We start from the raw sequence: 23,436 nt of genomic DNA, 5'->3' as shown, positions 1-23,436 counted from the left end.
AGAAAGTTCTAGTGATGGGTCCATGAGGCCTCATGAGGCGTGTCGACACAATGACACACTGTGTTGATACTGTGCTGATACTGTGTCGCTGACCACTGCCACCTGCTGGACCTTCAAAATCCCTGCAGCCAACCCACTTGACAGACTGAATAGACTGATTTGATGATGAAGTGTATACAATGCACTACCTCACTCTACCCACAATAGCCACAAGCGCCATTGTTTATGTTGTTTTTTTTATGCTGTTTATATTGTTTATACTGTCTATACTGTTCAGATTACATGTCTTTTTTATACAATGTAGCTGCTATCCTTTCTTAGCTGTGTGTGTTTAATGCACAGCATGTTTGCATGCATATATGCATTGAGGATTGAGAGGAAGAAATGTCATCTATGCTGCATGTCATACATAAAGCATATTTGACAATAAAGATGACCTTGACCCTTGACAATATCATTCACATCCATGCATTCATATTGTATCATTCAATGTGTTTCAATAATGTGAAAATCATGTGAATGGGGGTGCTTGTAAGCTTTGTCTTCACAAATTTTGATTTAGCAAAATAAGATGCTCCAGTGTTTTAAATTTCAGTCTGTTGCGTTTAATGCATGCTATTTCCCCTGTTGTGGAGAACACACACACACAATGGAATAAGACATGTCAAAAATCCGAGAGGCACTTGGTGAGACAAGATTTTAATAAATACCTTATTCCCCAAAAGGAGATCAAAATGGCTCTACACGGCGGACAATTTGTGTTTGTCCGGAAGCTGCTCCATAATATGCACGTACTGTAGCAACGTCACTCGAGTGGAGCGCGTCTCAGCAGTCGATAGTCCGCTGCTCTCTGCAGTGCGCGCGTGAGCGCGAGCACGTACTCGCGGCGCTGACCCAACCCACGCCACATATTAAGCTTTGAACTATGACAACAGCTAAGCTAGCCTAGCCAATGTAATGATGGTCAGCAGACAAGGTTTATGTTTTATGTGACTTTTAATAACAATGTGGCAGAGTCATCAAACATGCGGTGTGCTCACTCGCAGTCACTTTCTGGAACTCCCCCTTATAGGCAAGACCTCTCAATCAACTGGAGTATGACGTACAGTACAAACGTTCATAAAGCACTTCTCATATTGTCTATTATAGCCTATTAGCCTATTATATGACAGCCGACATGACCCTCGAAGTCAGATGGACACATTTTTTTCTGATAATTAGTGTGTTTTCCGTACTGCCCAAACATATATTTTTATTCGAGCGAGGATGAGGTCTGGCTTGTTTCGGCAGTCGGCATCATGTCGCCAGACGCACTTCCTTATAAACACTGCGGGCTTTTGCTGCGTCAACGCCCCCTGCACTGAGTCGACGCCCCCTGGACTGAGTGGCGCAGCCTGGACTGTGTCAAGCAGCCTGGACTGTGTCGACGCAGCCGATGCAGTCTAGACTGCGCCGGTGCAATTCACATGTCAATCACGTGATGTAATAAAGCAGCACATGCACCGACACGTGGATTGCTCTGTGAGCCCGACGCATGCGTCAACGCATCGGTGTCGCTGGACCCATCACGAGGAGAAACATACGGTACCACTAAGTCAATGAGATAAGAAGGTCCTAAGATGGAAAATATTTTAGTTTAGTAGGTCAGTTAATAAGTTAGTTGCAAAACTTTGAAATCACATCTGAAGTGGACCGGAATTCAATGCAAGTTGGCTAGTATGGGGTTATTTGATCAAACTTTCTTATCTTTGTTGGGAGTCTAGCTACAGCATTTTAACATTAAAATAGCACATACTAACTGCAGACTTTTACCACAAGACATGGGAAGACCAGAGAGCAATAAATTGCAATAACCAAGACGAGACGTCACAAATGCATGAATTATGATTTCTGTGTCACAAGCAGATAAAATGGAATGAATTTTAGTGATATTGTGAAGGTGAGGAAATGCAGTTCTAGTTATATTCTGAATGTGCATTTGAAATGAACGCCTTGAGTCCAAAATAACACCAAGATTTTGCAACCCCCAAGAGACTGAGAATAGTGTCCTTAAATAGATGCCGATGACAAGCAGATGCCAAACGAGAGGGTCAAGTACTGAGCCCGGTGGGACTCCACATGTAACATTACAAAACTCAGAAGAAGTAAAGAACGAAGAACTAAACCAGGAAAGTGCTGTGTCAGATATAGCAGTGGTATACAGTAAAACCATTCTATTTGAGCTTGCTAAGCCCATGGGTTAGTACTAAATCTATAGTGTTACTATTTTTATGTGTAGCTTCGTCTATTATCTGCATGAAACCAAAACTATAAATTATTTGCTGAAACACAGCGATAAATTGTTCCAACGGGAGTTTATATGAATATTAAAATCCCCCATAATTAGTATATTATCTCTGTGAGTCACCAAGTCATACACAAATTCAGAAAAGATATCTAAAAAGCAGAGGCGATTACTCTAAGATTGCAAGGGAAGCTCAGCTTCCCCTAAACTGTCAAAAAATAAGTGATCAAATATATGTGTGTTCATACAATTGTGTGTACATGTCATTGACTACATATGCACTACAACGCGCTCAACTTTTGTTCCAAATCAGCTTCTTATTACTGGTTACGACACGACTCTCTTCTCATTCATTCCCGCAGCTTCACTGTGCTTTAAACTGTGTGGACGCTGAGCGTCCACAGCACGGACGCTGGGCGTCTAGAGAGTTCAGAGCCTTTGTCCCAATGCATTGAAACGAGACAAGTCATTGGATAAATGCTGGTTTTGTCCCGCCCGTCGCACACTCAGCGTCTCTGGGAGTCTATGGACAGTGGGTGTTTATCGGCTGGCCCGGACGCTCAGCTTTTCTGCATGATGATTGAATGATCTGTCTGAGGCTGAATCTCTTTTTGATTGACAGTGAAATGAGCCAATCACCGATTTTCTTGGTGTTGGCATCCATGGGGGCATTTTCAATTCTCATTCTGTTCTGAGTTGAACTGGAGACTTCTTCTAATCATCTTAGCAGAGCACAGCACAGATCATTTTCTTGGAAAGGAACGGAGAGTAGAATTCACATATAAATAAACGGACATATTTTATGATGTAGGCCGAAATTCAGCTTCGCCCTCCTTGACAGACCAGCATCGCCACTGCTAAAAAGCCAGTGTAAGGGCCAGGAGTATGGTAAATAAGAAGATAGCAAAATAAAATGGCACCAAGGCTGTTGATTGCAAAGTTTTGAAGGTGTTTGAGTGAAGAATAAGTTTTAGAAGAGATTCAGAAATCAGAGCTTCACACCCGCCCTTCTTACAAGGATGTGCCTTGTTTCGCTGTAAAAACTCATTGCTGGTATGTTTTAACCAGATCTCACAAAGATCAATCATGTTAAGATTATGGTGTTGTATTAGGTAATTAATTAACAGCTCTTTCGAGGAAAGTCATCTCATATTTATAAGTCTGAGTTTCAATAGAGGAGGCTGATCTGAGCTATTCACAACAGGTATCCTAGTCATAATACGAAAAAGATTTCCATGCCTGGGATTCCCGAACGGAACTACTCCGTCGTGGCGTGCCCTCAACCCCATCGCCTCGTGCTTCACAACAATCTTGGCTCTCCCACAGCGTCAAGGCATTTCTACCCTCAGCGCAATTTTCGGCGAGGGGTCCATCTAAAGCTTTTGAGGGAATTTCCCTGAGCTCGGCAATCGGAAGAGGCAGGCCCTCCCGTCGCTGCTCCCACAAGGATTGCGTTGTCAAACGCCCCAGTCGTTGACGAACAAGACCCATATTTTGTTGTTCTACTTCTTCCTTTCAAAACTTTGCTGCTGTGAATCTGGAATTTCTCCATTGCGAGACTAATAAAGGTTTATCTTATTTTATATTCTGAGGGAGTTTTTCCTTTCCAATGACTTGGATTTCCTGTGCCTGACTGAGACTTGGACAGGTACTGGTGATAATGAATTGCTGCCACCTGACTGTGCATTCCTGGACTCCCTGAGGACTTCAGGCCGTGGTGGAAGAAGGGGGAGTATTTTTAAGAACAATTTCAAATGTAAACGGTTCATAATCACCACATCAATCAGCAGCTTTGAAGCAACCTTCTTTGAAGTTGGCTGGGTTTTCCCGGTGCCCTGCGCTGTCATTTACCGTCCTCCTAAATACAATAAAAATATTGTAAGCGACTTTTCAACCCTTCTTACACAAATTAGGCGGAGATACGATCATACCTCCTCATGGGGAATTTTAATATCCATGTGTGCTGTCCCGAAAAACCACTCGCAAAGGACTTCTTAAGACTGATCAACTCTTTTAATTTTGTGCAATATCTGACCAGCCCGACACATGAAGAAGGACATATTTTAGATCTCGTCTTGCTTATGAGCTACCGGTGTCAAACTTGGAAGTCTTTGAAAATGGGATTTCTGATCACATGGCAGTTTTATGTGACGTAGTCTTCTCCCGTGTTGCTGTAAAATCTGCCGCTCCTGGTTGCAACCGCCAAATTTGTAACCCTTCTCACTGCGTACCCTCATCTAACACTGAGGAACTCACCTCTTGGTTCAACTCATCCTGCCGTGCCATCCTGGATTCGGCAGCTCCTTCAAAAACTGTGCTCCCAAAACCTAAACCCGAGCCTTGGTTTAACAACAAAACTCGCGCAGCTAGGCAGGGGTGTTGTAAAGCCGAACGTAAGTGGAAAAAAGACAAATTGCAGGTCTCTTATCAAATCTTGAAAGACTGCTGGCATAACTACCAGGTCACAGTTAAAGAGACCAAAAGAGAATATTTGTCAGACCTTATTCAGGCTCACCGTCACAACCCACGCGTACTATATAAAACCATCGATTCTGTATTCAAACCCCCTCGGCCTACTTGCTCAGAATCTTCACCTGAGATGTATAACAGATTCCTTCAGTTTTTCATTGATAAGGTTTCTACAGCTAGGACTCCTGTTTCAAATACCACATTTGACCCCTCTGTCCATTCTCCGTGTTCAGCTGTGTTAAATTCTTTCGAAGCTGTGTCCATGACTCTTTTAGAGGATGTGGTTTGCCAGACGAAGCCATCTGGCTCCCTGTGTGACTCTCTCCCCCGCACTTCTTTAATGAGGTTCTCCCGAGTATTGGTAGACCAGTCTTGGCCATTATCAACAGCAGCCTCTCTTCTGGTATAGTTCCCCAACAGTTGAAACATGCTGTGGCCCAACCCTTGATCAAGAAACCTGGTCTTGATCACGATGTGCTGTCAAATTTTAGCCCCATTTCCAAACTGCCTCTCATTTCAAAAAATCTGGAAAAGTGCTGCACATGCAGTTGAAATCTTTCCTGGATGAACAAAATATCTTACAGGTCTTCCAGTCAGGTTTCAAGATGATGCATAGCACAGAGTCAGCCCTGTTACGCGTTTCCAATGACAGTCATTCCAAACCCACAGACTGGGGCGGCCGAATCACATTCCCCTAAAACCGATGGCAACTCCTGGTGGAACTTTGTCACAAACATGGTGTATATGGCCGGTTTGAACGGTTCCTGTTATGCCTACACTCTCTTTCCTCACTCACCGCCCAATGCATTGCCTATTCACCTTCGCCCATTGGACAACTCCTCTGTCCTGTATGCATTTCACGCCCTAACAAAGACTCACGTTGATAAAACAGCCGGAAATAACTGGCTTGTGGTCGACTCCCTTCCCAAACCCTGCACTAATTCCACTGTTCGCGCACTCAACGCCTTGTCATTCAAGACCATCATTGGCACCGTATTTGATGCTGTGGCCAGCGTCCACTCACTGTCCTCGCCTGCCCAACATCCTGTTTGTTTTTTCAGTCCAAATGCACCATCCCAACGACCGTGCTCCTCTGCGATTATATCATTGTGGCCAGTCTTTCTAGTTCCAAAGCGAATGGTATTTTCCAAACCTTCCCGACCCTTCCGCCAACATGTCTGTTACCCTCGATCACCTTAAGGATCTGCGAACCGATCTGAAGGCCGACGACACCCCCACCCCTGGAAGTTGGGACTTTTGGTCCAGGAAAATTGTCTTCAATATCAGCGGGAGCGGATCTTTGAGAGCGAACGACGGTTTAGTTGCTCCGATGATCACACACTCCGCTCCCTCTCCGCCTGTTCGAACTTTTATTGCAAAATACAAGAAAAACACTGCGACCGACATGGTTGTTGGGAATTGGCTGAGGGATAACATAAAAAATATATGCGGTATATTTATGTATATATGGTATTTCAACAACGATGAATGTGAGGGAAAAGTGGTTTGGATGTCCGTGTTTTATGTTATGTGTTGTGTTTTACTTTATGTTAACTGTTTTGTGGTGGGCTTTGTTAGGGCTGCGGCTGTTGTGAAAGCGCTATATAGATGAGGGTATGTTATATTGTACGTGCTGTATTGATAAATAAGTATAACAGATGCTGTTCGTTATTGCATCAAGTTGTGATGTTTGCATGTGCGGCACACACGGCAGCGTGGCGGCAAAGGGTGCAGCTTCTGTTTTGTTTATTTCTCTATTTTTATTTTTTGAGAGGGGGGACTTGCTGACTATCAGCAACATGATAATGTTTTAGTTTAAGTTCACTTCTGTTTAATATGTGGCAACAAATTCCAATTGGTTAGCAAAGAATGTGGCGAAAAATAACAGAGCTATATTGCAAGATAGGGTTTATGTCAGCACTGTGAACCCATTTTGCCCAAAATTATTTTTTGCGTCATGGATTATCTCACGCGTTGGCAGGGGGAAAGGTGTCTCTGGTTCGGAAACATTATACAACCTATGGTTTTAACCAATGTTTTAATACGGTACATTTCGAGCTACATTTCCATTTCAGGTAATGCACATGGGTTTCGTTGAATTAATGAGGGGATGCCATATTGCCTGGGTTTGGTTGAGGCTTTTTCGAAATGGGTCAAACATTTACGGCAATAGAACACATTTTGTGAACAGGTTAATTCATCGGTGTCAAACTCAGGTCCTGGAGGGCCGCTGTCCTGCATGTTTTCCAAGTCTCCCTGCTGCAACACACCTGATTCAAATGAACAGGTTCAATATCAGCCTTCCGCAGAGCTTGCTGATGATCTGATCATTTGAATCAGGTGTGTTGCAACAGGGAGACTTGGAAAACATGCAGGACAGCGGCCCTCCAGGACCTGAGTTTGACACCTATAGGTTAATTGATAAAATAGAATGCATGTTTCACATTTTATTTGAGACACTATTGCTCCTGCCGTCCACAATCTGCAGGATTGGTTGCAAGTAGCAAGTTTGGGAGACCATATAAATTATTGATATTTTCTTCACAATTGTGTACTTGAGTAAACTAATTCGGTTGACAATATGTGAGAAAGTTTAGGAAAAAAGTAATGAATTGAGATTGCCGTAGGACAATTGTGCTTTTTCACAGCAGGACAAAATGGTGGTTCCAGCAGACCTGGCTCTGATTCGAAACATGAAAAAAAAACATTGTACTTCTTTGAAGTGTTGCTGACCACACCGATTGACGGACATTGTAAAAAGGTCATCTCGATAGAAACATCCACTGAGGAAGGTGAGCGAAGTCCGGTGACGCGATGGGCACAGTATTTTAGTTACTGGGAACATCAAACGACCGGCGGAAAAAGTTTCAAGACACCTTTGCACTCATTTAGGGTGTGTTTCTGTCAACATGCGAGAATATCAGTGGTGGCATGTCATTTCCTGTTATATGATCGCACTAACATACGGACCACTGTACTGATCTTCTCCTTTTTTATATGGTATTTGCACTCTCCTTTAGCACATGTGAAAGGGGATGTATTTTTTTAAAATAATAAACTACATTTTGCTACTAGATCTAGACCAGGGGTGTCAAACTCATTTTTGTCACGGGCCACTTTGGGGTTACACCTTCCTTCGGTGGGCCGGTACGACAGTGAAATTTGATTAAATGGTTATATTTTATTAATCGTACAACTCAACTCAACTGTGTTTATAGAGCAACTTAAATCAACCATCGCTGTATACAAGGTGATGTACATGGAGTGAATATCAGAAATACAATGATGAAATTATTTTTTAATAACATATGAATGAATCGCCAGTTCTGAAACCAGTAATATTTTGTTCAGTGATTGTCTGAGTGAGTTTTAGCAGGTAACAAAATTATCACAAAATCTCGACATTATTCATATAAAATTTTGTGCCTGTATTGTTTTCGCGGGCCACATAAATTTATGTGGGGTTTCGACTTTGACACCTGTGATCTAGATGATCTTGGGAAAAAGAAAAGAAAAAACACATTTTGGCACAAATTGTTGTATACATTTTTGTTTTGGAGGCAAAGGTATTTTATTTATAATCGATCTCGTCGATCTCATTATGAAAAAAAAATAAAAATTGAGAAGTGAACACACCAAGAGTGATAAAAAAGAGCAAGACTTGTTTTATTCGGGTTTGCTTTGGAGGTTGAAGTGATTTATGTATTATGCTTCTCTGTTGATGTTGCTGAAATTTGAATTTATTACTGTTTATTGATTTATTTCTAGTTCAAATGGTGCATTAATTTGGTCATAAAGGTTCAGATACGGATTTTAAATACATTTCTTAGGGGATTTTATGCGTTTAGGATCTTTTCTTTGATGGTAAAAGGAAAAAAGAAAACAGCCCGACGTTAATATAGTTATTCTCTGCTGAAAGTTGAACTATATTTCTTTCGTTTGTTATTTTATTTATATTTTATGTTAATGCGGATACAATGTAATGCAGTAGTGTACTTCTACTGATTTTGAAGGCAAATGATGATTATCGAGTTTTTCTTTTTCTTTGCGAAAAATCATGAAAGAGCTCTGCTTTAAGGGTTGTCACAGGTGTTTGCGCATTGGTGTCACTGCTTTTACCAATGACTATTTTTCGTCCACCGGAGAAGATATTTGAGATTCCACCTACGTTGGTGTAATTGGGGTTCCTCGTGGCATACCAGATGAGTATAAATTGGTTAACCAGGTTGCTGCACGGTGGGGGTCCATTTTTATAAACGTGCTTGGCGGGATCTGCTACCTCCACTACAGTGTCCAGAAGCTTGCAAATTATACTGAGGAAGCCTTTTTGGCGATTGGAAGTAAAACAATTGACAGTCACCTCTCTGATGGTATTCCGGGACTGCATAGCGGTCAATGTGCTCTTGGCTAAGGCCAATCGAGAGTGTGCAGTGTGTGGTGAGCGGTGCTGTTCAACCACGCCCTGAGGGCCCCGCACACTGAACCGGATCGCCCCGGCGTGACCACGCCCTTGTCATCTGGGTTATGGAGTAAGACCTTTGTCACGTAAAATACTGGTGTGTTAGATCTTAATCTTTCAAATTCTTTTCTCTCAGCTATCTCGACATTGTGTGGATTTGCTGCGGTCCCTGTATCAAAAGCTCTGCTTATCCAATTTATCACTACGGTTATGGCACCCACGACGTCTAGAGTGAATGGAATGTACCCTCTGCTGTTACTTTTGGATGGCAGTGATTCTGATGTGGAAAACAACTCGGGTTATGGTGACTTGTTTTCATTTAGATATCAGAATGTTGTGGACGATGTTTACCATTTTTTCCTGGGTTCTTTTTCAGATTGATTTTTGATCTGGTGAGAACCTCTTCCTTTCAACCCCTGGGTCTACCTATGTTGCATATACATGACTCCACTGAATAAAGTCCATCAGGAAGGTTTTGTGTGATGATCTGAGCAAATGTAGGGTATACAGGGGGGAATGATAGGTTAATTATTTTTAGTTATCATACATTCGCTTATCATTAATGTTATTATTAATGTTATATTGATATTGAGTGATTGATAAATTGATTATGCTTGCAAAGAAGAACCCTTATGCCTGCAATCATTAATTGAAGAATGCTTATGCTTTTAATAAAGATATAATGCTTCTTAATCATTATATATATTAATCATAATGTACTCACATTTATAATCCTTTTTATCCATTATATACTCACATTGACACTCAAGAATGCTTAGTGCACTGTGTGGAAGTTTAGGGACGCAACCACCTTTCCGAGGATGTGTTTGGGAAGAGATAAGTGTTAAGACTAAACAGTGAGCAAGGTTGGACAGTGAATGGAGCCATCAACACCAACTGCAATGTGATGTTTTTGTAACAATTGCACACATGTACGTAATTTACACTCACATACACACACATAGTCAAACAAGTTCAGTGTGTGTTCAACAGCCCCCACCCTTGAGGTTGGACACACCTATGTAGTAGATTTCCCAATAAATGAGGGGGTGAACGGGGAGATCGTGAAGGTGACGTGCCGAGAACTGAAACCGAACGCTTCTCCTCGTTCCCTCCTGGTACCAGAATTGAGTCTCCTGTCTCCTCCTTGTGTTTTATTCCTGAGTGTCAAATTGGATAAACCTGACAGAATACAAATTAGTTTTGAGACCAGTTTCAAAGATGGGCAGCGAGGGGACTTGCCGATTGTTCAGTGGGAGGTCATTTCAAAGAGACGGACCGGCAACGGAAAAGGCTCGGTCCCCTCTGAGCCTCTGCTTACTTCTTGGTACCTCTAATAATGTAATTACATGTAAGTCTTGAGAATTGTTGTACTGTGTTTTTAAATGTGTGCTACATGTGCTTTTTCTCTGGCTCAAACCATTCTCCCATTTAAGTACAATGGTTGGAGTCTGTCGCTTTTTTTCCCTTCTCTTCCCAACTGTTTTCCTTTCACATCTAAGATATTGGGGCGCGAGACAGCAACCCGCCAGGCTTCTCGTTCTGTCTCCCCCATGTTGGATATTGCTGACTTGTTTATGTTCCTCTGAACGGGTTATAACTAGAAAGTAAATTATTTGTGTGTTTCTGGCATACCTGGGCAATAAATCTGATTCTGAAAATTGTAAGTGTAAAGGATATTTAGTAAGATAAGATAAGATATGATAACCTTTATTTGTCCCACACTGGGGAAATTTGCAGTCTACAGCAGCAAAATTGGGGGGAAGAAAAAAAACTGTATTTCATTGCACAAAATAAATGTTTCAGAAAGAACTGTACACAATTCAATAAAAGTCCAATATAAAATATAGCATTAGCAATACAGTATACAGTCTGCATACTCATTGCATTACCAATAAATACGCAAATTCAATAGGTAAAAGTTAATTACAAAGTAATGAATTAAAATGTTGAGGTGGTATAGTCAGTTAAAAACTAAGTTTTGCATGTGAGTAAGTCAAAAATGTCAATCGTAATGAAAACATTGTCTCAGGATATTTCCAAGTGGCCCCAAAGATATGAACAGTACATACACTTGTGCTCTTATATACAAAAAACCCAAAAACAATGACAACAAATTAAGGGCATTTCAAAGTGATCCCGAATTTCCCTTGCCATTTTCTTGGACACTTTACTGCAGTTCAAGGTTCCACCACCAAAGGCGCTAATTTGGTCGAAATGGGCATAAGATAATTTTTGTGCCGGGGCAAGTCTCGTGTACCGTGTTTGGGGCCGTGTTACACCTCTCGGGCATTCCGGCGTATGGAGTTGCCCTGCCCCTGACTCATTGGTAACAGAAAGTAGTCAGCGCTCAGCATAAAAACAGGCCAATCATCATTGTCATGCCCATGCAATAGTCTAAATTCAGTAGATGCGTTACTCCTCATTGGGCACTCCTGCTTCGACACCCTCCTAACAGAAAAATAAAGTAGACAGTTTGTTGGTTTGTGAAAAGGAAATCATTGCCGACCTTTGTTGAGACCTGATGCGGAGTTATGGGATGCACTTTTGCAGCGTGTTAACTATCGTAGCTCACGTGTACCATTTTCAAATGCTTCTCTCGGCCCTCCTCCAGATTCCCATTCTTTGCCAGTGCCCTCGGTGAATTGTATATGAAACAAACTTTGATTGAGAATAATAATAACAGTAAAAGAGAGCGCAATTGCAGACTGCTGACTGCTTACAACTTCCTGTAATGCAGGTCATGCGCTATTGTAGGTTAAAGGTGACCTGTTTTTTTATTTTATTTTATCATTATTTATTATTTATTTTATATACAGTATATATACATATATATATATATATATTAGAGCTGTCAGTTTTGCGCATTTTCATTGGCATTAATTTAAATGAATTTTCACGGGATAACATTTTTTCTCGCGAGAGCGGCACACGTCACAGCGGATGTTACGTTGCTCTATAAATAAACCAGAAACAAAACAACAAGCGCGCTGCACAGGTCCACGCACGTTTGTTTTGCCAGCCACGGCAGCGCGAGACACCGAAAACGGATACTTAAAGAGTTTATGAATGGAAAGTTTACTATTAAAAAGTTGCCAGATTGTTCCACTGACAAGACCAAAGTTACTTGTATGTTTTGCAGTCGTAAACTGAGCTATCATCATAGCACGTCGAGTCTGAAATACCACTTAATGGCCAAGCACACAGCTGACGTGAGTACTCCGCCCCCTCATCTCAGACAGACAGCTATGGATCATTTCAAAGCGAAGAAAATGGATGACACGACGAAGAACAAATTTGCTGAAGCCATAGCTAAATGTATGGCCACTGCATGCAAGCCTGTCAACATTGTCCACAGCTCGACTCAAGCTGAAATCATTCGCATTGCATCTAACGACTCCACTACGGATTGCCAGCGAGAGCCTCCATTACAAGCTGCTGTGTACAGAGATTGTACGTAGCGGAGAAGGCTAAGGTACACCAAGCGGGAGAAGACACTGTTTTGGGAGAGAAATAAGAGACTAGGTTGATGAATCTCTGGTGAATAAAGAGCAGGTAGGCTGTCAAATACGATGTATGCCACTGATGCGATTGTTACTTGTTTGGAACTATTTTGTGTGGAAGGTTACAGTGTTCCGTGGCCATATTTGTTTGTTTGTTTGTTTGTTTGTTTATTGAACATAAAACATATATACAGTAATAATTTGACAGAAAATAAGGTAGATAACAAAAGTAAAAAGAAAGAAATCAATCTTCATTCAACACAGTTATTATGTTCAAGGGAGTAGGAAGAAGTAAAAAACTTATCTAGTCCTACCCCGTTATGTGTTTATATCTAATAAATCATTTTTATATCAATCAGAAAAGAAAAAAGTAAGAAGAAAGAAGTCTCCATTAAGGCTCATACTTTACCCTTAACCGTGATATTTTTACAACTTTTGGTTTGTATCGGGATTATATACTTCCACACCCTGACACTCTTGTGTCAATTTTCTCTTGTATTCATAATGGATATTTATATACCTTTCTCTATTTATCAACTTAGTTCTGATTTATCATTATATTTAATGTTTTGAATTTATCATTTTAACTCTGATTGATGTAGGTTGTTTGTACTACTTTTTTGAATTTGTTTTTGAACTCAGCAAGCGATTTACTCATTTTCAGGTCCGTTTCGAGATTATTCCACAGATTAACACCTTTGATAGATACACTTCTTTGCTTGATGTTTGTTCTTGTTTTGAGTTTTTTGAATAAATTGGTACCTCTTAAATCATAGCTGCTTTCTCGAATTTCGAAAAACTTCTGAATGTTTTGGCAGAGCAGGTTATTGTGTGCTTTGTACATTAATTGGGCGATTTTAAAGTCAACCAGGTCATAAAATTTCATCGTATTTAATTTGATAAATAGTGGATTTGTGGGTTCCGTATATTTTGATCTATTAATAATTCGAATTGCTTTTTTTTGTAGGTTGAGAATAGGGAGTGTGATTGGTGGTTGCGCCTTCTCGGCAGCGTGGGTATACCAGCACTGTTTTTGATTGGGAGGAATATCGGTGCCATTTGACTGTCATTGCTGGACAGCTCTGGGGCACTTGTGTTTTTTTGCGCCTGAAATGGGCAGCATTTTACACAGCCCCGCTTTGTTCAGTGGAGAGATCGGTGCTGTTGGACAGTCTGCTGCTGGATGGATGCAAGGCTTGAGGAGCCGACGATGAGAAGAAAGGAGCGTCAGCGCAGAGCGCCGATGCGGATGTGGAAGTGGGAGTCGCGGCTTGGAGTTGAAGCGAATTACGTGCTTGGAGTTGAAGCGAATTACGTGGGACAGGAGATGTGAGCCAATCTCTTTTCGTCAATGGACGCTACAGCTTCATGTTTGCTTTAAAAACTTAGCTTGGAGCAGACGTGTGCACATTTTTCAACATGACGTCTCTGATCCACTTGTGAAAGGACACTTTGATCCTCTCCTCTTTCATCTATAACTGCTTCAAACAACAAAGTGTATGCAGGAAAAGTGATAAAGATTGCACGACTGTCTGTATCTTATGTGTTGTGTTTTGTTATTTTGATGGCGCTGTGAGTGGCTGCCTTTCCAGCAGCTCCTATATTTTGTTCTTCTACTTCTTCCTTTCATAACTTTGCTGGTGTAAATTGGAAATTTCTCCACTGCGAGACTAATAAAGGATTTCTTATCTTTATTTTTTAAATCCTTTTTGTGAAAGTGCAACTGAGAGGATTCTAAAGGTGCAGTGTGCACTAACACAAAAGTCTATCATATTAATACGCACACTGACGCACAAAATGTTTTGGGGTGTTTTATCTTTTTATTTTTTTCCCCTCTACACCCATCACGATCGATTTGGGACCAGTCCGTGAGCCACCGGTCAATCATGATTAATGTATTGGGCACCTCTGGTATAGCTAGATACCTAATACCATCTCCCTCACTCCTCGAAAGACTGGTGGCCGGTTGAAACCACATATTTTTTAAAACCAGTATCAAATGTTTGCGAAGGTAGCGCATGCTCATTTTTCAACAGGGTTCGTTCAAGGTCACAAACGATTCCAAAAACATTTGCCAGAAATTCACAAGCAGTTTTAGCGATCACAAACTGTTTTTCTTATTGCAAATACATTTTGTACATGAACACAATTCTTAGCCACTCAATGTGATACAGGCTTTAGGCATACCCTTGAGAAATTGAGGTACCTGGGCGCCCAAATTGGTGTCAGTCTAGAGCTCTGCTTTAGAGAAGAGACAGGCCCTTAATGGCAGGGGCAGATCCCAGGAAACTGGTCCACTACAGCCAAAGTGATCAGAGAGACAGGCAGGGGAGAGTACTTGGTATATCTATTGGTAGAAAAGGGAGAAGGAGACTTGGGGCCTTAGTTTCATGCGGAGCCCTCTTGTGGAATTGTGATTGACATGAATAACTTTATGATGACCAGTAATTGATAGATGATCATTTACAAGTCAAAAATGACTAAAAAGACAGGCAGCAAATTGATTGAAATAAGGAGTAAAGCATACAAAACTGCAGTGTTGAATAACAACGTAGTGGAAAAATTGGCTGCAGCCAAAAAAATAAAGAAATAAAATTCAAACTTGGGCATACCCTTGCAGCCAGTGCAAAAAGTTAGTCTTGAAAAGATCATTCTTCCTTTCTCATCTGCCACCACATGGATCTCGGCTCTCTGCCTTTGTCTTGTTAATTTTCATTTTAAACACCACCTGCTTATGCAACTGACGACACTCTCCTCTCCTAAACTTTATCATTAGTAACCTTTAAATTACATCTTCTGTGTGTGATGTAATTCGTGTGTGGTTCAATTTCCACTGTGGTTCATCACCTCTTCTGGAAGTAAGTGTTCACTACAGCCAGTTTCATCATTGAAGGTCAGTCCATCTGGACCCTCTCACCCCTCGCCCCGCAAGCTCCCTTCACTTCTTCATCACCTGTTTCCTTTTCCAACAAAACCATGAAAATGTACCAATCCAGACTTTCTCTCTGTAATTGTTACGATTGACCCAAGTTACAACTGTCACTGGTCGTCCTACTCAAATTATGTAGTTATACATGTAATTCATTCTTCTGCATGCAATTCAATACACTCAATGTTAGTGTTTTGTTATTGTTGGGTGCTTCCATCGATTTCTCTGATGTTGCCACAAGAGGAAAAAAATTGCAAATGATGTTACCAATAAAGTGACCATTGTTTGAGCCTATATAATGATGTGAAACATGCTTTGTGAGGCATCTGGGTATATCAGTGGAAGACAAATCAATGCAATGTTGAAATCATTCAATGATCACAAAACCATCAGGCAGCTTTGGCTAATGTTGCCGTTTATGCATAAACAAAGTAAGCAATAGGATCAAAACGAACTAAAACTTAATAGAATTTTTTTTAGCAACCAAATAGCTTCGGCAGTTGTAGTTAGGTGTTAGTCCTGATCCTTCACTGTGCTTTACAAATGAAGTTGTTTGATGTATGCCAGTTCTCATGAGACATCTGTACGATTGTACATTGAAACTGAAACATTTATCTTGTGAATGCAAACACTTTGTTTTTCTTCTTTCTTCTTTCTACCCCAAATTGCTGCTGTAGACTGTAAATTTCCCCAGTGTGGGACAAATAAAGGATATCTTATCTTATGGATAAAACAGCATATGACATGTGTGTGCGTGTGTGTGCATGCGTCCATGCGTGTGTGTTCGGAGTGCTGTTAAAGCTGTGCACGACATGGCCACTTAGAGGCAGTGTGAGGCCTTGTACTGAGACATTGAAGAGTACAAGAAGAAAACCCCGCTCGAGTCTCGTACAAATAACTTGGTTTTTGGCAGCCTAGAAAGAGCATATCCCAGTGAATGTCATTTGGATGCTTCTCCGCATGCCTTCTCGCAGGGTTTGTTGATGAATGGCCATTGCTTGAGGGATTTAAGCCCGTGAGTAGCGTGCTAATTTTCGTGACTGAATCAACAGCCTTTTCCATTGTGCATTAGCCTTGAGCTAGCTACGTTTGGGAAATAAATCATTGTGATTTATGTTCGAATGTGCACTAAGTGTCAGTCTTTTGGTTTTGTCTGTTTAGTTTTTGTAACAGTAATTGTATATAATTTATCACTCTCTGATTTTAGATGTACAGTGGTACCTCTACTTAAGAAAATTAATTGGTTCTGGAAGAAATGTGTTAACTAGAAAACTTTGTAAGAAGAGACGCATTTTCCATGTAAATGCCCTAATCCGTTCCAACCCCCCCCCCCCCCGCAAATTCAGACAGAAATGTTTTATAAAGCATAAAAATGCATCCAAATATGTAACACATACATGTTAAAATTAGATCATTGCACAATAAATGAGAGTTGTGCATAATGTAAAAAAACAAAGAATAGAGTAAAGAATAAAAATGATGATCATTTACGTAAAACTAACGCCTCATGGCCCGAGCGGCGAATGACAAGGACCCTGCAACGACACAGATCTATCTATTTATCTATCTACACACAGACACATACGGTAGAGGACCCTCTTAGCCAATGGGATGCTAGGATGATGCTCGATAATAGCCAATGGCAGAGCAGCTATACGTATGTTGCGTTCAGGAAATTCAGAGCTGCGAGTAGCAGCCCATACTGTATTTTTACCTTTCGTATCTTGAAATTTATTTCGTAACTAGAGGCAATATTTTCCTGTTGAGGCATTTCATAACTTGAAAATTTCGTATGAAGAGACGTTAGTAAGTAGAGGTACCACTGTATAATCAACTTACGAGTGTGACACTCGTAAGGCCTTCATTCACGGACATAGCGTCCAATCATAGTTTTTCATCATTAAAAGACCAGCTTGTTCCTGCTCGCAGCCTTGAATATAAGATATCAGCCTCAGAACGGTGCACCTGTGACTCATTCACATTTTGATTCAGGGCTTAGTCAGAAAAAAAGTTTTTAATGTAATAATATGCTTTATTTTTAATGTGATTGGCCAACTTTGCGGTACGGAAGCCATTTATGTTTCCATGAAAGAGAATTTAATACAATGGTCTCTTTGCACATGATGATGATAATAATTTATAATAGACTTTACAATTCAGGGAAAGCTCCCGTGTTCCCACAATACGGCTCTATCTGAAAAGTTGCAATTTTCTACTTGTGGATGTCGACAGGACTTGCCCACCTAACCATCATAGACGTACATAAAGAGTCTTCTTCTAAAGCATCAAATTAGATAAACATTCTCATTTATGTTCTTAAAAAATATTAGGGTATAAGTCAATATTCTTGTGCGTTTACATTAGAAGTCGCTGATGGCGTCATGGTTTTAATAATTTTTTTTCATGAACTGCAGCATTCAGGAAAGCTGGTTCTGGGGCACAGCATTACACACTATCATGAGGGAGTTTAACATTGCTGGAAAATTCATGGCACATTTTACATGATATGTACACTGACACACAATAATGTTCATTGTTTTGGTTGTGTTGCTTTGGAGGGGGGTACATCTTTTTTTAAAACTCATACTCAGCCATTTAATGGCGGCTGTGAATACACAGCTATCACATTGCATAAGATTGAAAAAGAGTAAAGCTTATTAACTGCAATGGATATGATATCATTGTATGACGTGTAGAGAGCCCATTGCACACAATCTATGTAATGTAGGTATTTCAGTAATGGAATCCATCCCTGATTACTTTAGGCAAGAGGTGGGGTCTACTGTCACTTGTCAATCCCAGGGAATCTTCAGCCAAACAACCATTCACACTCACATCTATTTATCAAATTAGACTGCTCATTAAGATGAAAAGCATGGTTTTGGATTTGTCAGATGGGCACGGAAAAAAAAAATCACTCACATGGAGAAAACATGCAAACTCCACACAGTTGGGCCTTAAGGTTCAAACTCAGGACCACTCAACTGTGAGGCAGAAGTGCTAATAACCATGCTGTTCACACACACACACAGTCAGCCTTTCTATTAAAAAATGTTTCAAATGAATTTGATGGCAATGTCTTTAATTCTCTTGATTAATTTACAAACACTAATACGAAGTAGGTGGCACGGTGTATAACTGTTAGCACACCCGCCTCACAGTGCAGAGGATGTGGGTTTGAATCCGGCCCCAGCCTTCGTGAGTGGAGTTTGCATTCTCTGGGCACTCCGGTTTCCTCCCACATTCTAAAAACATGCATCATAGGTTGATTGACCACTCTAAATTGTCCCAAGGTGTAATTGTGAGCATGAATGGTTGTTTGTCTAAGTGTGCCCTGTGAATGGCTGTCAATCAGCTCAGGGTGCACCCCGATGTCAGCTAGAATAGGCTCCAGCACACCTGCGACCCTCGTGAGGATAAGTGGCTCAAATAATGGATAGATGGATGTGTTGTCACAACACTCATTAACTCTGCTGTTTGTGAGATGAGGCCATTTGTTGTCGTTGTCATTAGCTGAGAAGCTGTGCTGGAAAAAAAAGCATCACGACAAAAACGACGATATCACAATGAATCAAATGAGCAAGCATGTGCACACATACACTTCCTGACACACAGGTGGTCATAATGAAAGGGGTATGAAATGATCAATCATCAGAGTGCACTCTCATGCTCCACTTCTCAACATGGAACTGCTCTCTCACTCTCACACACATTCACACACAGCATCCCTCACTGCTGCTTTTGTGTCGAGTTGCTGAAGCATTTGCACATGCACAGCACCATCATTGACATGTCAGCTTATGAACAACACTTTAAAAAGCAATATCCTTGCAATTCTTAGCTGCTGTGCACCAATTACATCAACAAAGGATAATTGGACAGGACAAATTTTTTTTGTCATATAGAGCTGTGACATCCTGTCCGGTTTTTCAAAAATCTTGATAGAAACTTCAAAAAATAATGAATCCCATTTCTCATCAGAGGCATGGAGAGGGCGCCCCCGATGATGATAAATTTGGGGGCTTGTATGTTGGGGATCGTGGGTTAGTGGACATTTGTGATGCAGGGCGCATAACCTTTGCCGTCCGCACCACCCACCCCTCCACCCATGTCCACAAATTATTTTTCGGAGGCATCAAAAACAGTCATTCACCCCACAACACTGCATCTCGTTTTAAAATAATAAACCAATCAATCAATTTCGGTTTGACGTAACACTGTTCTGCAGTGGCAAAAGTGCGGTAATATTTTTAAATAAAGTCTTGTAGGTTACAAATTTACCTGGATGACACCTCCTCCATGACCACGAGTTCCAGCTATAAAAGACTCTGGCAGCTGCAGCATCTTTCCTAACCAGTCTAACATCACTGTTTCCAGCTCGGTGCAAGCTGGGCTGGCAGCCTGAACATGCAAAAAAACATGAAATGTCAACATTGGTGAAAAAAAAAAAAAGATAAGCGTCAGAGGCAGCAATGTTTAAATTTTTGTTACCCAAGAGAATCCAATGCATCCAATGGCTCCACTCAGCATATCTGCTAATATAGCAGGGTAGGAGGAGGCTGCAGGGAAGTAAGCATAAAAGTATGGACTGTGCCAGTGGGTAATCTGGAATGAAAAGAAAAAAATCTCTGACTATGGACACTGGAAAATGGATGGACACAAATTCAGTGCAATAAAGAGAGGTCTCACACAGGACCCCATTCAAGAAAGAACACCCAGTGGTACAGTGGATTGTACCTTGAAATACCCCGACAAATCTTAAACAGACAAATTGAGAGAGAGAGAGGAGAGAGAGAGAGAGATAGCACATCCACCTCACAGTGCAGAGGTGCAGGGTTCGATTGCAGCTCTGGCCTTCCTATGTGGAGTTTGCATGTTCTCCCTGTGTCTGCGTGGGTTTTAAGAAAACCTTTATTTGTCTCACAATGGAGAAATTTCTCTGGGCACTTCCTCCCACATTCCGAAAACATGCATGTCAGGTTAATAGAACACTTTAATTGTCCATAGGTGTGAGTGTGAGCGCAAGGATTAGAAAAGGTGTGTGTGTAAAATATATATATACGTATATATATATATTCATTCATCTTCCGAACCGCTTGATCCTCACTAGGGTCGCGGGGGGTGCTGGAGCCTATCCCAGCTGTCTCCGGGCAGTAGGCGGGGGACACCCTGAATCGGTTGCCAGCCAATCGTAGGGCACACAGAGACGAACCCACGCAGGCCCGGGAGAACATGCAAACTCCACGCAGAGAGGCCGGAGCTGGAATCGAACCCGGTACCTCTGCACTGTGAAGCCGACGTGCTAACCACTGGACTACCGGGCCGCCATATAGAAAGAACACTATATATATAGATATATATCTATATCTATAGATATAGATATAGGCTGTTTGCAACACAACCTGCGAAAGTGTACGCTCAGTGGCAGGGTCCTAGCAACAGAGCTGACCCACCAAGACTGGAAACTGAAGGTACTGGAGAGGCATATGGGAGAAGGAGGTTGCACATAACAGCAGTGCACAATGGCTGGTGACCCTGAGAGAGGAGCACAGCAGCTTCCCTGAACAGAACCCAGTTACCATAACAGTGGCAGACATACAGGAAAGAGTCTCAGATATGAAGAACTGGACAGCACCAGGCCCGGACATGGTCCACACCTACTGGCTAAAGAAACTCACAGCACTCCATGAGCGCCGAGCAGCACAAATGAACCAGCTGCTGAGGGAAGACTCTCACCCAGGATGGCTAACCGAAGGGCGAACGATCCTGATCATGAAGGATCCCTCAAAGGGTGCAGTCCCATCCAACTATCGGCCAATAACCTGTCTCTCCACAACATGGAAGCTCATGTCAGGCATCATTGCGGCTAAGATAAGTGGACACATGGATCAATACATGAGCGAAGCACAGAAGGGCATTGGTAGAGATACTAGAGGAGCCAAACATCAGCTTGACAGAACAGTCGCACAAGACTGCAGGTCCCGACATACCAACCTGTGCACAGCCTGGATTGATTCCAAGAAAGACTATGACTCGATGTCACATACATGGATCACTGAATGCTTGGAGTTGTATAAGGTGAACAGGACCCTAAGAGCCTTCGTTGCGAACTTGATGAGGATGTGGAAAACCACACTTGAAGCCAATGGCAAGTCACATACCCAACTGTCCATCAAATGTGGCATATACCAAGGTGATGCACTCTCCCCACTGCTGTTCTGCATAGGACTGAACCCCCTATGCCAAGTAATCACCAAGACAGGCTATGGATACCGCCTCAGAAATGGAGCTACGATCAGTCACCTCCTCTACATGGATGACATAAAGCTGTATGCTAAGAGCGAAAGGGACATAGACTCCCTGATCCACACAACCAGGATCTACAGCAGTGAAATCGGGATGTCATTCGGGCTTGAGAAATGTAGTCGGATGGTGACTAAGAGAGGAAAGGTAGTCCGCACTGAAGGGGTCTCACTCCCTGAAGGAACAATAGCAGACATTGAGGACAGCTACAAGTACCTCGGTGTACCACAAGCCAATGGCAACCTCGAACTGGCAACAAGGAAAGCGGCTACAGCCAAATACCTCCAGCGAGTGAGGCAAGTCCTAAGAAGCCAGCTCAATGGCAAGAATAAGACCCTGGCAATAAACAGCGATGCCCTCCCAGTGATCAGATACCCTGCAGGAATAATAAGGTGGCTAAAGGAAGAGATTCAGACCACGGACGTTAAGACCTGAAAGCTCCTAACCATGCATGGAGGGTTCCATCCCAAATCCAGCACCCTGAGACTATACGCAAGCCAAAAGGCCGGGGACTAAGGAGAAGGCTCCAACGGATGACGTACTCAGAGAATGTCTCAGACAATGGGGAACAGAGGATGAGGTGCTGGAAGAGGGACCATCATGGGAGGACAAGCCCCTACACGGGATGTACCACCGGACCATAACTGAAGTGGCTGATGTCAAGAAGTCTTATCAGTGGCTAGAGAGGGCTGGCCTGAAGGACAGCACAGAGGCACTCATCCTGGCTGCTCAGGAGCAGGCCCTGAGCACCAGAGCCATTGAGGCCCAGATATACCACACCAGACAAGACCCAAGGTGTAGGTTGTGCAAAGAGGCACCTACACAATGGCTACCCCTCAAGAGAAGGCGCAATGTGTCTCAGGGTTTATTGAAACAAAATCGGATAGGCAGACTCAGCGAAATTACAGAACAAAGAATGGAAGAGATCCACCATCACGTCCGTCAATTCAGGCATGGCACAAGAAATTTATGGAGACAGGGACAGTGTTAGATAAAGGAAGGAGTGGGGCGACCAAGAACATCAAATGAAAACATTGATCGTGTAAGACAATTCTTTTCTCGTTTTCCCACAAAGTCCATCCGTACTGCCGCCACACAGTTACACCTACCGCGCTCAACGGTGCACAAGGTCCTACACAAGAACTTGCGAATTATATTTATTGGCAACTATTATTGGCAAAATTTTCTGGTAGGGATGAGCGGAACAGTTTATTGTCCAAATACATTCAATCAATTCATTAAATTTTCGAACCGCTTTATCCTCACTAGGGTTGCGGGGGGTGCTGGAGCCTATCCCAGCTGTCTCCGGGCAGTAGGCGGGGGACACCCTGAACCGGCTGCCAGCCAATCGCAGGGCACACAGAAACAGACAACCTGCCATGCATGTTTTTGGAATGTGGGAGGAAACCGGAGGACCTGGAGAAAACCCACGCAAGCACGGGGAGAGCATGCAAACTCCACACAGGAAGGCTGGAGCTGGAATTGAACC

The 23,436-nt window shown here is 42.1% G+C and overlaps 1 protein-coding gene across 4 annotated transcripts in view; it reads right to left on the bottom strand.

Annotated features, from left to right (window-relative positions):
* The window catches only part of ddc (dopa decarboxylase), a 123,414-nt gene that overhangs the window by 93,930 nt on the left and 6,048 nt on the right, over positions 1-23,436 (bottom strand). For all 4 annotated transcript variants that reach the window (XM_086114453.1, XM_086114451.1, XM_086114452.1 and 1 more), the window contains exons 3-4: positions 20,136-20,249; positions 19,926-20,045 (exon numbers count right to left, since the gene is read on the bottom strand). In XM_086114453.1, coding sequence (XP_085970579.1) covers positions 19,926-20,045; positions 20,136-20,249 — 234 coding nt within the window. The remainder of the gene's footprint in view (positions 1-19,925; positions 20,046-20,135; positions 20,250-23,436) is intronic.

This window comes from Hippocampus guttulatus, chromosome 6 (genome assembly GCF_054856545.1).
Source record: "Hippocampus guttulatus isolate MCC_2025c chromosome 6, RoL_Hgut_1.0, whole genome shotgun sequence".
Lineage (NCBI taxonomy): Eukaryota > Metazoa > Chordata > Actinopteri > Syngnathiformes > Syngnathidae > Hippocampus > Hippocampus guttulatus.
This window is presented reverse-complemented; position numbering and strand designations above follow the sequence as displayed.